At 40.8% G+C, this 13,694-nt stretch overlaps 1 protein-coding gene across 13 annotated transcripts in view; it reads right to left on the bottom strand.

The window, feature by feature from the left end:
• Positions 1–13,694, bottom strand: part of GIT2 (GIT ArfGAP 2) — a 55,590-nt gene that overhangs the window by 25,411 nt on the left and 16,485 nt on the right. For 11 of the 13 annotated variants that reach the window (XM_047760106.1, XM_047760096.1, XM_047760099.1 and 8 more), the window contains exons 8-12: positions 8,216–8,261; positions 7,062–7,113; positions 3,339–3,411; positions 2,992–3,089; positions 1,570–1,681 (exon numbers count right to left, since the gene is read on the bottom strand). In XM_047760106.1, coding sequence (XP_047616062.1) covers positions 1,570–1,681; positions 2,992–3,089; positions 3,339–3,411; positions 7,062–7,113; positions 8,216–8,261 — 381 coding nt within the window. The remainder of the gene's footprint in view (positions 1–1,569; positions 1,682–2,991; positions 3,090–3,338; positions 3,412–7,061; positions 7,114–8,215; positions 8,262–13,694) is intronic. The other 2 variants (XM_047760101.1, XM_047760097.1) reach the window with 1 other exon arrangement.

The following is a 13,694-nucleotide window of genomic DNA, read 5'->3' as shown; positions in this document are numbered from 1 at the left end:
CTTGCAGTGCAACAGGTTAAGGATCCAGTGTTGTCACTACAGCAGCTTGGGACACTGCTGTGGTGCAGGTTTAATCCCTGGCCCAGGAATTCCCACATGCCATGAGCATGGCCAAAAAAAAAGGAAAAAAAAAAGCACTTCTTATGAAATTGGGATTATACTAAAACTTTTTAGAAAAAAAATTATTACTTTATATCATTACACAGTCCTTGAAAAAAGTGTGCTATTCAAATATGTAATAATCACTGCTCTATTTCTAAGGTTTTCAGTGTTATATACAATACATATATAACATCTCTATTTCCCCTTAATTAACACCTAGAAATGGAACCACTAAATCAAATATTTTACATTTTCAGACTTCAAATTTATGAAAGGACCCTTATCACTGCACCTTCACCGAAATGTAATAAAGTTTCTTAGAACTTGTTTATACTTGGCTGAGCCAGTAAAATCAAGAACAAACTGCCATCAGTTAATGATTACTATTTTTGGGGAATGTGATGCTGACTGAAAACTGAACTTTTATGGTATACATTTTTCCTGTTTAAATGCTTTTTGATTTACAATGTATTATTTCTGGGTCTCCCATCGTGGCTCAGGGATAACGAATCTGACTAGTGTCCAGGAGGATGTGGGTTCAATCCCTGGTCTTGCTCAGTGGGTTGAGGATCGGCATTGTCATGAGCTGTGATGGCTTGGATCTGTTGTTGCTGTGGCTGTGGTGTAGGCCAGCAGCTGTAACTCTATCAGACCCCTAGCCCGGGAACTTCCATACGCTGTGGGTGCAGCCCTAAAAAGCAAAAATAAAATAAAATGTATTATTTCTATAATGAGGAAAAAAAAAATCAGCATCAGGACTGGGGAGAAAGCAGATTTCCAAGAGACAGGACCCTGAGCTACTGAACAAGCCTCAAAGGGCACCTTGGAAACAGGTGCTTGGTGCTCTCTTCACAATTTAAAATCTCAATAAATCTTGCTGCAGTTTAGAGGCACAAATTCTCATTATTAGAATGCAATCGTGCAGGCAAGCAATAACAGGTGGGTTGCAATTTCAATCAAGAGGGTTAATTTTCTTATGCCTTTAACAAACTCTACATCAGACTTTTGAGTTAATTTCAGGATGCAATTTTATAGGGAAGACAGGTGATCTGAGAGGTAAATTTTTTTTTCCACTTTATGGCCACACCTGTGGCATATGGACGTCACCGGGCTAATGGTTGAACTGGAGCTTCAGCTGAGGCTTATGCCACAGCCCAGGCAAAGCTGGATCTTTAGCCCAGTGAGTAAGGCCAGAGATCAAACCCACATCCTCACAGACACTATGTTGGGTTCTTAACCTGCTGAGCCACGAGAACTCCATATAAGGTAAATGTGAATAGCAGTTAAACTAACGCTAAAATACTTATAATTCACCAGGGCGCAAAGAGAAACTTTTCATCACAATAAAACTTACAGGGCTTTAACCAAAGTGTGTCAGTCATTGATTTAATTATTTTTATAACTTTAACACTTGTGTGAAGTTTAGAAGGCCAACAAAGCAAACATTTAGAGGTCTGAAACGATTACCTTTTGAACCAGACAGAGGACTCCCCTGCTGCCTCCTCTTGGCATCGCTGAGGATGTCGATAACCAGGGTGGCAAACTCGTGGGCGTTAAACCGAGCCAATTTCTGTCTGCCCTGAGGGTCAGAAGATAATTGGAAATATTCCCAGATGTAAAAATATACATACTCACACAAAACTAGTCAGACTATTAGACTTCAGCAAAGACCTTCCAGCATGCTGAAAGTGTCATTAATCACTGCCATAACTAAATCAGATTTAATATTTTCCTTATGAATAGTTCAAAACCACTTATAGAATAGAGCTATATAACATTTAAGTTTTCACAATGCATATTTATTTTTGTGAACCAAAACAAAACGGTTCTACTCTATGCTTTCTTTCTAGCATCGATTCAGTTCTGAAGTAGGTCTACTAATCAAAAATTAATTTGAAGGGTAATATTTTTAAATTTCGAGATAAACAAAATTATAGTCCAGATGCTGGTACACCATCATTATATAGAACCATCAATCAATAAAAATGAAAAGAGCTTTACAATTTACTCAACTTTTCTCCTCTTGATGGATGCTTAGGCTTTTTTCAATGATCTATTGTTACGTAACAGTGCTTTGATGCAAATCACTGTGCATAAAACTTTGTATTTTTATTAGAATATATTCCCAAATAAGAAATTCCCCTGTGAAGGGATGCATTTAACTTTGATGCCTCTGAACTGGTTAACAAACTGCTTTTCTAAAGTCTGCAGGAATTTAAATTTTTTTTTTTGGTCTTTTTGTGTTTTCTAGGGCCGCTCCCGTGGCACATGGAGGTTCCCAGGTTAGGGGTCGAATCGGAGCTGTAGCCGCCAGCCTACGCCACAGACACAGCAACGCAGGATCCGAGCCGCATCTGCAACCTACACCACAGCTCACGGCAATGCTGGATCCTTAACCCACTGAGCAAGGTCAGGGATCGGACACAAAACCTCATGGTTCCTAGTCGGATTCGTTAACCACTGAGCCACGACGGGAACTCCAAACTCTTATCTATGGTATGAGAAACCCATCTTGCCACATCCTTACCAATGTGGAGTATCCTCAATATGTAGCTTATTAATTAATTTGATTAATGAAACTTTCATGAATGCCATTAGGTTGCTTTCTTTGATTACTAATGAGGTTAAACATTTCTTCACATTTGAAAGCCATCTGTATCTCTTCTGTGAATTGCTTTATATTCTTTCTTTACCAGTCAACTATTAACTTCTTTTACTTTTCTAATCAATTTGTGTGTGTGTGTGTGTGTGTGTGTGTGTGTGTGTAAAGGATACTCACATTTTAATCAATCAAAAAATTTTAAATACCTGTCCCAGGAAAATAAATACCATAACATCAGCCATTCCCCAAATATCACGACTAGTAACTTCTTAGACTCAGCCACTTGCCTGGTTCCGTGTTGATGAGTACTCAGGATTGACCGGAAGGAAGGGGACAACGGTTGTCTCGGTCACCAGGGTGCTGTGGTTTTGCGTGGCAAGCCAGACTAGCCAGAGGAAAGAGCCAGAGATAGAATCTCATCACCACAGTGTCAGGCCTCCTCTGAGAGCCGCGGCTCCCGGGTTACTATGGAGACTCAGGGTAGCACACTCCAAAGCCAACATACACAAGAGTAAGTGTTAACACATATGTTATCAGGACAAGAGAAATTGGGCAAGAAAAACACTGAGGCTGGCAGCTTGTCGCTGCCCAATGATAACAGAAGCTTAGTAGATAAAGCCACATGTTAAGTCACCTGCATCAGTCTCTCGCCTGTCAACTTCATCGTACACATCCATGGCAAGTTCTTCAAACAAATGATTACTTAGCTGAAAATAAAAAATATCAGGAACACAAGGGATAAGGATTAACACTAGAAGAAATGAGAGAGGACTGCGATTTATCCACCCTTCTACCTCCAACGATTTATCCAAAGCCAGCGCTTACTTAATAAATACCCACTGTCAGACAATAACATTTCTGAAATAGTACAGATCCTCTAGAAACATCTGCCACCCACAGGAGCCTCCCTCCCGATCTGCAAATAGGGCTTTGCCAGAAGGGAGGCAAGAGGCATGGGAAGCAGAATCCAGCTCTCTGCTCTTCACGTGACATCACCTTAAATCTCTTCTGCTCTTTGAGAATGATGGCCAGTTCCCCTCAGTGTAAGGGGCCTTAAACCTTGGTAGGATAAAGAAGCCTAAACGTGTCACTGGAGAGGATAAAACATGCCACTGCAGGAAGATACCACCCAACCTTGATTATGTCCCTCTGCTGCCTTCCTCAGTAGCAGGCCTCCAAGTGCCCAAGAACTACCCGAGTGTCCAAGACCAAGGACGGCCTGGTTGTTAGTACACTGTGCGGTGTCCAAACAAAACAGTCCTCACAGATTGGGGCAATGGCCTGGCAGTAACCGGGATGAGTAGAAGAGTCAGGGTCTTCCTCAACCCAGAAGAGGCTAAGTCCCTGCCAGACTATCTACACTTTTGCCCTCATAAAACACACCCTGCCGCATGGTGGCTGTTACATTTGAGTTGATGGCTTCCCTGCTCTGTGAGGGCAGACGCTGCATCTGTTCCATTCTCTACTGTTCCTGACACTCCTGTTCAGCACTCATCACTGAGATGGGGACTCATAGGTACCCACTCACACAATGACCAGAGGTATTTAATGCAGAATTAAAAATGACTGCACAGACCTCACGGGAACTTGTTAAAAAGGGTATAACACATTGTTATGTGACAAAAGCAGGATATACTAGTCTATAATTATAGTTATGCTGCAGTTAAAAAAAAAGATATGCATTCAAAATAAGAAATAGAAAAAATATGCCAAAATACTGAGTCTGAATCCACTAAGAATATAGTGAATGAGAATGATTCCCCTTCTCTATTTTCCAAATTTTCTCTAGTGTGGGTACATTACATAGCTAAAAACAAACTCTGAGAGGAGTTCTGTAGTGGCCTAGCAGTTAAGGATCCAGCATTATCACTGCTGTAGCACAGGTTCAGTCCCTGGGCCCAGGAACTTCTATATGCTGTAGGTGTGGCAAAAAAAAAAAAAAAAAAATTAACTAATTAGAAAATAAACCCTGAGAGCCTTTTGTTGAATAAGGTGATGAAGGATTGGGAAACTGAACTTGCATCAGAAATATGCCATCTTGGAGTTCCCGTTGTAGTGCAGCGGAAACGAATCTGGCTAGGAACCATGAGGTTGTAGGTTCAATCCCTGGCCTTGCTCAGTGGGTTAAGGATCTGGCATTGCTGTGACCTGTGGTGTAGGTTGCAGACATGGCTCAGATCTGGCATGGCTGAGGTGTAGGCTGGCAGCTGTAGCTCTGATTCGACCCCTAGCCTGGAAACTTCCATGTGCCGCAGGTGCGGCCCTAAAAAAAAAACAAAAAAGAAATATGCCATTTCTTTCCTCTATGGGGCTCCAGCTTATGTTATTATTACTAACAATAACTACAACAGCAACACTGTTGAAGGCTTACATTCCAGGCACCCTGCAAATATCATCACAGTAAATACAACACCTCTCTGAATATGGGAACTACTATTATCCCACTTTACAGAGAAGGATACTAAGGCACAGAAGTTAGCAGCTTGCCTAAAGTCACAAAGCCAAGAAGTCATGGACCTGAGACGCAACTTAAGTCTCACAACATGTTAACATTTACTAATTCAAGGAATATGTTAGTCTTACTATATTTCTCCCAGCTTTTCATTAGGGAGGGAAGGGAGGAGGAAGGAAGGGGAGAAGGAAAGAAGAGGGTAGAGATGAAGGAAGGAAGGGAGGGAGATACTGTAGGATAAACACTAAACTGACACTGATGAGTAGAGACCACAGGGTGGGGGCAGCTCACCCTCACTGAGCAGTTCTGCTCTGCAGCCCCTGCTGGATCCGGAACTCCCTTTCTAGTGGGGGAACAGCAAGGAACGGGAGGTGAAGGAGATTGTCAGAGCCCAGATCTATACCTGACCAGTCTGACCCGGAGCCCAAGTTCTTGAGAGCTACACTCAACACTGTCCCAGATACTTATCTGGTGCCTGTCACACGCTAGAGATATTATAGACATACCCTGGCTTTCAGCCTAGCAAATGCAGGACAGGATAGTCAAGGGAAGCTTGGGTTTTAGCTATAATGGGCTTACATACTCTAAGTAATTAAAAGGAAATGACAGAATATGCAGTGCTATCTGACTCCAAAGTTTATCATCTTAATTGTTTACTATATGACCTCAACTTAAGGCAATTAAAACACATACACACAAAACTGTAGATACAGAACACAGAGACACCAAACAACTTGCATAAAATACATTTATTTCATAATACAGTTAAATGCTAGTAATGAGATAGTCATTTAATGTGATTATTTAGTACTCAATATTATATGAAGTTCTAGTAAAGAGTCCACTGTAAAAGGGGAATGAAGAATAAGCCACAAATTAGGGGAGTTGCAAGTTCAGAGTTAGGCTTTGGAAGAACTCCTACCTACATTGTGAAGCGGGTCAGATGTCAGCTACTTGAATAATGACAGGGAGGGTAGCTGGGAAAGGAAAACACTGCAGGCAAAAGATGGTTCCTGAAAGAGGACTTAAAGGTGGCCTCAGAGAGTGCCAACCCTTAAAGAAATATTTAAACGGACACCCCCCCCCCCCCCAATTTACACACGTACACACGCACTAGGGACCAGATGGGAAGCCAGGCAAGAAATGAAGGGTGAGAGCTGGATGATGCCCTTAAAGGTTATGAAAAGATGATAAGATTCTTGGTTCTGATCTTGAGAGCAATGAGAACAGCTGAGGTGAGTAATCTGATGGTTAAAATGGCTGGGGAAGCATAGGGTGAGGACTAAACAGAGAGAAATTGTTACCAGAGGAGTAGATTTCCCAAGGTCCTGACTAAGGCTGAAATGGGCAGCATGGAAAGAAGCACGCATACTGTGTGAGCTTGTAACCTGCAAAACTGGGCAAATAGCACACACAGCCAGGGCAGAACCAGCTGTTAAAAGCTACATTTACAAGGCTATGATGAATGGTACAGGATGTGCATGACAGTTAGCAACAGCAGCTGGCTACTAAATGGCAGCGAGTCAATCTGCAGGACTCACCATCCCAGCTTCAGCTTTTATCATTCTCTAGCATCCCAGGAGCATACAGGAAGTGATCCCAAGAAGTGTGTCCCACTTGCTTGTTTACACTGAGAGATACCAGGGACCTCTCTTACAGGGAGAAACCACTTCCTAATATCAAAAGCACAGCCTTCACTTTTAAAATAACAGAGGAAAATGGCATTGTTGGAAGCAGAGCCAATAAATTAGATATACTAAACTGTGCCTAGATTGTCTACTTCTGATTTAACATCTGAGAACAAGAAGCAAAGTCATTTGATGTGTTAGGTAATGGGCTGAGAACTGGTATTAGCAGGACACATGGTTTTCCAATACTGGAGTTCACTAGGAAAGAGATACTCACAGACTGAAGTTTCTTCTTAGCAGCTTTTGCCAATTCAGACAAATCCAGGCTGCTAAGAAAATGTACAAAACTAATAAGCAAATAAATAAAAACACTTGCATGAGCTATGTAGATTAAGACAGGCAAAGGATCAAGATATTAATTACAGTTTATGGACATGGTCAGAGGCCAAAATTCTACAGCCCAATCAGTGAGGAAATGGAACAGAACTTGGCTGAAAGTATCACCTAGAAATGCCATAATCATGCAACACAGTTTGGAGAAAAATAATCATCTACTAACTAAAGGCAAAAACACTTGCCAGATTAGTCCCCAGGCCCCTTATGTGAGAAGTCATAAATTGTTAAGTATTAAAAAGAATGCTATAGGAGAAAATACACAAAGGGAAGAATGTGAAAAACCAGACTGGCAAGATTACCTGTGGAATAGCATTTAATCATTTCATAAACTCTTGACAGTATTGGTGCAAAGGTAATTGGACAAATAAGGGTTTAAGGTTCATTCTGCAGCCATGAACTCATTTGACCTTAGAGACCAGGGGTCAGCAGATTACAGCCCACTTTTTGTTCCGCCCATGAGCTACTCATGGTTTTTATACTTTTTTTAGTGGTTGGGAACAACAACAACAAAAAAAGAACGGCATTTCTTAGCATTTGAAAATTATATAAAATTCATATTTTAATACCCAGAAATAAAATTTTATTGAAACAGATAAGCCCTTGGACACTTTCATCTACAATCAGCAGAGCTGAGTAGTTTGGCAGAGGCTGCATGGCCCAAAAAGCCTAAAACATTCACTATCTAGCCCTTAACAACAAAATTTGCCGATCCTTGTCACAGATAAAAGATATACTCTCTTATGTGACAAATATTCTATAATCTATCTATAGACACAATATACTGTAACAACTGGCTAAAACTGTGACAGTATCAGTGACTTCAATTTTCTTATTAGCAAATTTGTTACTTGTGCTCTTTCAAATTTAAGTTTTATATGGTGGTTTACTTACAGCCGTCTTATTTCCAAATTGCATAGCCATAAAAGAGAAAAATGTATGGGCTTTGTTAAACACAAAATATAACACACTTAAACACTATACAACCAAGGAAATATTAGTGACAGATAAAACTGACTAGTATTTCAAGGGCCTTACCTGTCAGCCATTTGAGGTATTATAAAGTGCTGTCCATTTTTGTGATCTGAAATACAAACAGAGCCAAAGTTTTGTTCACATAAATACTGCTAAGATCTGCAAAGGGACACCACCATTACTTTCTCAATTTATGTTCTGTGATCAGTATTTTCCTATAACTACAAACTACGTGAGGAAGAGAAGTTGCCAGATTGGTTACAAATTCCCCAAGTCTGGCCAGTAGCAAGGATAATTTTCTCATTTTCTTGTGGTACAAAGACCTCAAACATCATTAAGCAAGAAGCCTATCCTCACCCTAATCCTTATGCTGTTTGTCCCCATTATAGCTGATGACATTTTGGGAGCTGAATTAGCTCAGAGCAGGCTTCCATCAGCTCTCCTTGTGGGATGATGGGCCTTCCTCGAGCTTTGGTGGCTTATCTTTCAATTAACCAATTAGCATGAAACAGGGCTGGCCCAAGTGGGCTTGGAAGATCCACAGAGGGGCTCCATTTCCTATAATGCTTGTTGACTGGGTCCTAATCAAGCTTGTGGAGAACACGGATCATACCAATGAATAAAGCCACCAAGAGCATTCATATACAGTTTTTGTGTAAACGTTGTCTTCACTTGTCTCGGGTAAATACCTGGAACTGGTGGATTATAAGCAGATTAACCTATAAGGTTTAACTTGGTAAGAAACTGCTCGACTTCTTTCCAGAGCAATTCTGTCATTTTGTTTTCCAAATGCAATGCATGAGAATTGCAGCTGTTGGGTATCTTCCCTAGCACTTGTATTGTTGGGTTTTTTTGCGTATGTATGTATGGATGGATGGATTTATTTTTGGTCTTTTTAGGGCCACATCCATGGCATATGGATGTTCCCAGGCTAGGGGGTCCAATCGGAGCTGTAGCCACTAGCCTACACCAGAGCCACAGCAACTCGGGATCTGAGCCGCATCTACGACCTACACCACAGCTCACAGCAACGCCGGATCCTTAACCCACTGAGCAAGGCCAGGGATCAAAATTGCCTTCTCATGGATCCTAGTCCAGTTCGTTAACTGCTGAGCCACAACGGGAACTCCTTGTTTTTAATTTTGTTTTTGCATTTTATGGCTGCACCTGCACCATGTGGAGGTTCCCATGCTAGGGGTCTAATTGGAGCTACAGCTGCTGGCCTACATCACAGCCACAGCAACGCAGGAACCGAACCAGTCTGCGACCTTCACTACAGCTCATGGCAATGCCGGATCCTTAACCCACTGAGTGAGGCCAAGGATCAAACCCGAAACTTCATGGTTACTAGTCGGATTCGTTTCTACTGCACCACAAAGGAACTCCATATTTTGCTTTTTTTTTTAATTTTAGTCATTCCAATAGGTACGCAATGGCATCTCACTGGATTTTAATCTGTTTCCCTAATAGCAAAAGAACTTCTCTCTTCATGTGCTTATTTGCCATATGTATATTACCTTCTCCAAGTTTGAGGGGATTTGTTTTCTTACTGTTGAATTTTAAGTATTTAAGTATAAATATTCTGGATCCAAGTCCTTTGTTGGATGTGTGATTTCCAAATATTTTGTCCCAGGCTGTGCCTTGTCTTTTTATTCTCATAACTGCAGTTTTCGAAGGGCAAAAGCTTAAAATTTTGACAAAGTCCAATTTACGGATATTTTCTTCGATGGATTATGCTTTTGGTATTAGGTCGAAGTACTTTACCTAATCTAAGATCACTTAGACTTTCTCCTATGTTTTATCTAAAAGTTTTATTGTTTTACGTTTTATATTTAGATCTATGATCCATTTTGAGTTAGTTTTTATTCTAGGTGTAAGGTTTAGGTTGAAGTTCATTTTTATGCACATGGCTATTCAGTTGTTCCAATACCACATATTGTATTATCCTGCCTCCACTGAATTATCTTTTCAACTCTGTCAAAAGTCAACTGAACTTTGCTGTACCGTATAAATTAACACAACACTGTATAAAGCAACAATACTTACATTTTTTAAAAAGTCAACTGACCATGTTTGTGTGGGTCTATTTCTGGATTCTCTATGTAATTTCATTGATTTGTATGCCCATCTCTTCACCATAACCACTGTCTTAAGTACAGCAGAGCTTTATAGCAAGTATTAAAGTTGGGTGGTATGATTTCTCCCATGTTATTACTGTTCTTTCCCAAACTGTCTTGGCTGTTCTAGTTCTTTTGCTTTTCCCTGTAACTAAGAGCAGCATATCTATGTCTATAAGGAAATCCTTGGAGTTCTCATCGTGGCGCAGCAGAAATGAATCCAACTAGGAACCATGAGGTTGTGGGTTTGATCCATGGCCTCGCTCAGTGGGTTAAGGATCAGGCGTTAACATGAGCTGCAGTGTAGGTGGAAGACACGGCTCGGATCCTACGTTGCTGTGGCTGTGGGGTAGGCTGGCAGCTGTAGCTCCGATTTGACCCCTAGCCTGGGAACTTCCATATGCCATGGGTTTGGCCCCAAAAAGAAAAAAAGAAAAAAGAAAATCCTTGACAAGTTCCCATTGTGGCTCAGTGGTAATGAACCCGACTAGTATCCATGAGGAAGCAGGTTCAATCCCTGGCCTTGCACAGTGGGTTAAGGATCCAGTGCTGCTGTGAGCTGTAGTGTAGGTCACAAACACGGCTTAGATCCTGTGTTGCTGTGGCTGTGGCGCAGGCCAGCAGCTACAGCTCTGATTGGATCCCCAGCCTGGGAACTTCCATATACCTTAGGGTGTAGCCCTAAAAAGAAAAAAAAACAAACCATAATTAGATTCAACTTGCTAACATTTTGTTGAGAACTGTGTTTGAAAATTGTTGAGCCCTGTGTTCACAAGGACTATTTTTTTGTGCCATCTTTGCTGGGTTTGGTATCAAGGTAATGCTGGCCTCATGAAATGACTTAAGAAGTATTCCTTCTGTCCCTATTTTCTAAAAAAAAAATACCATGTAAAGAGGATATTATTAAAAGTTTCTGTTGTGGCTCAGCATGTTAAGAACCTGACTAGGATCCATGAGGATGTGGGTCCGATCCCTGGCCTCACTCAGTGGGTTAAGGATCTGGCATTGCCATGAGCTGTGGTATAGGTTGCATTTGTGTCTCAGATCTGGCATTGCTGTGGCTGTGGTGTGGGTTGGCAGCTGCAGCTCTGACTCGACCCCTAACCCGAGAACTTCTATATGCCACAGGTACGGCCCTTAAAAAAAAAAAAAGACAATAAATAAATAAACAATTTTTTTAATGGTTATTTCTTCTTCAAATATTTGGTAGAATAGTCTCGTTTTATGTGCAAAACTTCAAATGTGAATTCTAAACATTTAGAAATTGTGGGTTTTTTGGTCTTTTTTTTTAGGGCCATAGCATATGGAGGTTCCCAGGCTAGGGGTTGAATCGGAGCTAAGCCGCTGGTCTACACTACAGCTAGAGCAACACCAGATCTGAGCCGTGTCTGCGACCTACACCACAGCTCATGGCAACGTCAGATCCTTAATGCACTGACCGAGGCCAGGGATCAAACCCACATCATTGTCCCTAGTCAGATTCATTTCCCCTGCACCATGATGGGAACTCCCTATTGTTTTCTATTATAGTTGATATTAATGTTCTATTAATTTCTGCTGTATGGCAAAGTGACCCAAAAATATATTCTTTTTCTCACATTATCCTATATAAGCCTGAATTTTAAAGAATTTCAATTTGTACTTAAAAACATTCCATTACAGAAAACCCCAGCTCAGATGATTTCACTGGTGAAAACTGTGAACCAGCTGAAGCGGTATTGCCATACAGCAATACAATATACAGTTTATGACTCATGTGGCTTACTAGCTTTGCAATTATGATGCTCAACAGTTATTTCTAGGAGTTCCCATTGTGGTTCAGCAGAAATGAACCCGACTACTACCCATGAGGACGCAGGTTCAATCCTCGGCCTTGCTCAGTGGGTTAAGGATCCGGCGTTGCTGTGAACTGTGGTTTATTTTGCTCATCTTTTTCTAGTTTCTCAAGGGTTAGAAAGTTTAAATTAAGGACTTGAGACCTTTCTCCTTTACAAACATAATAATTTAATGCTATAAAATTTCCTCTAAGCATTGCTTTATCTGTATCCCACAAATTTTGGTATGTTGTATTTTCATTTTTGTTTGTCTGAAAATATTTTCTAATTTCCCTTGAGTCTTCCTCTTAGATTCATGGATTATTTAGAAATATGTTATTTAATTTACAAGCATTTGGGTAGTTGCTGGTTATATTTTAATTATTTATTTCTAGCTTAATTCCACTCTGATCAGAGAATATACCTTGCAGGATTTTAATTCTTTTCAATTTGCTAAGGTTTGTTTTATCAGCTAGGATATGTCTATCTTGGTGAATGTTCAACTCTCCACTTGAAAAGAATGTATGTTGTGAGGTCATTAAGTAGAAGATGATGTAAATGCCAACCAAATGCAGTTGGTTGATAGTATGGTTTAAGTTCAATATCCTTGCTGACTTTCTACCTCTAGTTCTACTTAATACTAAATGAAGACTCTCCAACAGTGATTGCGGATTTGACTTTTCCCCTTTCAGTTCTATCAAAGTTTGCTTCATGTATTTTTTGTTGTTGTTGTTGTTGCTGCTATTTCTTGGGCCGCTCCAGCGGCATATGGAGGTTCCCAGGCTAGGGGTCGAATCGGAGCTGTAGCTGCCAGCCTACACCAGAGCCACAGCAACGTGGAATCCGAGCCGCGTCTGCAACCTACACCACAGCTCACGGCAACGCCGGATTGTTAACCCACTGAGCAAGGGCAGGGACCGAACCCGCAACCTCATGGTTCCTAGTCGGATTCGTTAATCACTGCGCCACGACGGGAACTCCGCTTCATGTATTTTGAAGCTGTTTCTGGATGTGTGTCTACTTGGATCTTTTCAATTTGGACCTCAGTTTTTTGTTCCTCTCTCTCTCCCTTTTCCTCTTTTTTTGAACATTTTGAATCAAGATATACTTTGATTATTTGGGAAGCTTTTTTTTTTTTTTTTTTGCTTTTTAGGGCCGGCCACACCATAAAGTTCCCAGGCTAAGGGTTAAATCAGAGCTGCAGCTGCCAGCCTACACCACAGCCACAGTAACATGGGATCCAGTGTTACTGCATCTGCAACCTGTACCACAGCTCACATCAACACCAGATCTTTAACCCACTGAGCAAGGCCAGGGATTTAATCCGAGTCCTCACGGATACTAGTCGGATTCTCCATCTGCTGAGCCACAACAGGAACTTTTATCTGGGTAATTTTTAACATTCCATTTTAATTTAGAGTTAAATCTCTAGAGTTTCTGACCATTTTCATTGTATAGTCTGTTTAAAGTGGTTGTGCTAGGGATTATAACATATATAACTTTTTACAAACTACTTAGAAATATTTTACTATTCTAAGAATGTAAAAATCTTACCTCCATACTTCTTTTATGCTCTCCCTTTTATCTTGTAACTGTCAGGTGTACTACATT

The sequence above is a fragment of the Phacochoerus africanus genome, chromosome 15, assembly GCF_016906955.1.
Source record: "Phacochoerus africanus isolate WHEZ1 chromosome 15, ROS_Pafr_v1, whole genome shotgun sequence".
Lineage (NCBI taxonomy): Eukaryota > Metazoa > Chordata > Mammalia > Artiodactyla > Suidae > Phacochoerus > Phacochoerus africanus.
The sequence above is the reverse complement of the archived record's forward strand: the minus strand, read 5'-3'. Positions and strand labels throughout refer to the sequence as shown.